The following is a 1476-nucleotide window of genomic DNA, read 5'->3' as shown; positions in this document are numbered from 1 at the left end:
AGCGAATTGTTTGCTAATCTGAAAACGCGTTTCGGCATTAAATCCGCGAATACAACAGCCTACCACCCCCAAGGAAATGGAATGGTAGAACGTTTTCACCGGGTCCTTAAAGCAGCACTAAAATGCCATGCATTAAAAAACAAGGAGTGGGTTGACGCCCTACCTATCGTGTTGTTGGGCATCCGAACAGCAGTTAAAGAAGATCTACAAGCTTCAGCAGCCGAATTAGTTTATGGATCGACACTGCGCGTACCCGGTGATTTTTTCAACCAAACATCGATCGAGGAATTAAATCCATCAACAGATTTTGTCAATCAAATCAAGCAACATATGCAACAGCTCGTACCCAAACAACCTAAACACCACAACAATAATACCAGTATTTACATACCCGCCGATTAACAACATTGTAAGCAAGTCTTTGTGAGGGTGGATCATGTTCAACCACCACTCCAACCACCATACGAAGGACCGTTTCTAGTAAAAAAACGAAATCCGAAGTATTACGACGTGTTAGTAAAAAACACTGTTCGAAAAATTTCAATAGATAGGCTGAAGCCAGCATACATTCACAACGATTTACAACAGCAAGAAAATGCACAAAAATCACCTGGTACACCTGCGCAAAATCTACCCGAAGCGTCAGGAAGTACTGAATCAACAGCTGGTATACCTGCATCAAGTCAAATCGAACCGTCAAAAAACAACGAAGCAAATGCTCAGCGTGTTACACGTTCAGGACGTCGAGTACATTTCCCAGCTCGTTTCGAAGACTAACCTCGAAACTAGAGGGGGTGTGCTGTAGTGACGATTGCTCATAGACATTATTCTGTAGTGACGATTGCTCATAGACATTATTCTGTAGTGGCGATTGCTAATAGACATTATTCCAAAAGAATAACTACCGCCGGATACTATAAAAATACCGCCAGATTGAATACGACGATACGCACGAACGGCCGCCATTCAGAGCTCGATACACAAAATTTATCGATTTATATGATTTACGACGAGAATTATTTTGTTAATTATCGATACTGTGCACAGTAAAAATTTATAATTTATGTACGATTTATGTATACTTATTGTTTCTGTGATTAAATTAAAAGTTAAATGTTTTTGTAAGTAAAAGTTTTTGTTTTCTTTTGTTCTCTAACCGCTACACGCTACACGTGAAGCAAAATACTTTTACACTTTTATCTTGTTGATTTTGTACCACTACCAAAAAATCTTTAAATTGGCCTAAAGCTTCACTTTTTTCTTTTAAAAAATAAACAAACGATATTCTACTGTAATCATCAGTTAAAAGCATGAAGTATCTGGAACCTCCAATTGAAACTGTTTCCATTGGGCCACATAGATCTCCGTGTATAATGTTGAGTTTTTCATTGCTACGTACAGCTGAAGTTGGAAATGGTAGTCTACTTTGTTTGCCTTCACAACATACAACGCAATTTGATTTATCAATGGTAGCAC

At 38.4% G+C, this 1476-nt stretch overlaps 1 protein-coding gene across 1 annotated transcript; it reads left to right on the top strand.

Annotated features, from left to right (window-relative positions):
- Nucleotides 1-81: 81 nt before the first annotated feature.
- Nucleotides 82-777, top strand: LOC123293080. The gene is made up of 2 exons (XM_044873795.1): nucleotides 82-379; nucleotides 548-777. The coding sequence occupies exons 1-2, from the start codon at nucleotides 82-84 to the stop codon at nucleotides 775-777; spliced, it is 528 nt and encodes a 175-aa protein (XP_044729730.1).
- The last annotated feature ends 699 nt before the right edge of the window (nucleotides 778-1476 follow it).

The sequence above is a fragment of the Chrysoperla carnea genome, chromosome 2 (assembly GCF_905475395.1).
Source record: "Chrysoperla carnea chromosome 2, inChrCarn1.1, whole genome shotgun sequence".
NCBI lineage: Eukaryota > Metazoa > Arthropoda > Insecta > Neuroptera > Chrysopidae > Chrysoperla > Chrysoperla carnea.
This window is presented reverse-complemented; position numbering and strand designations above follow the sequence as displayed.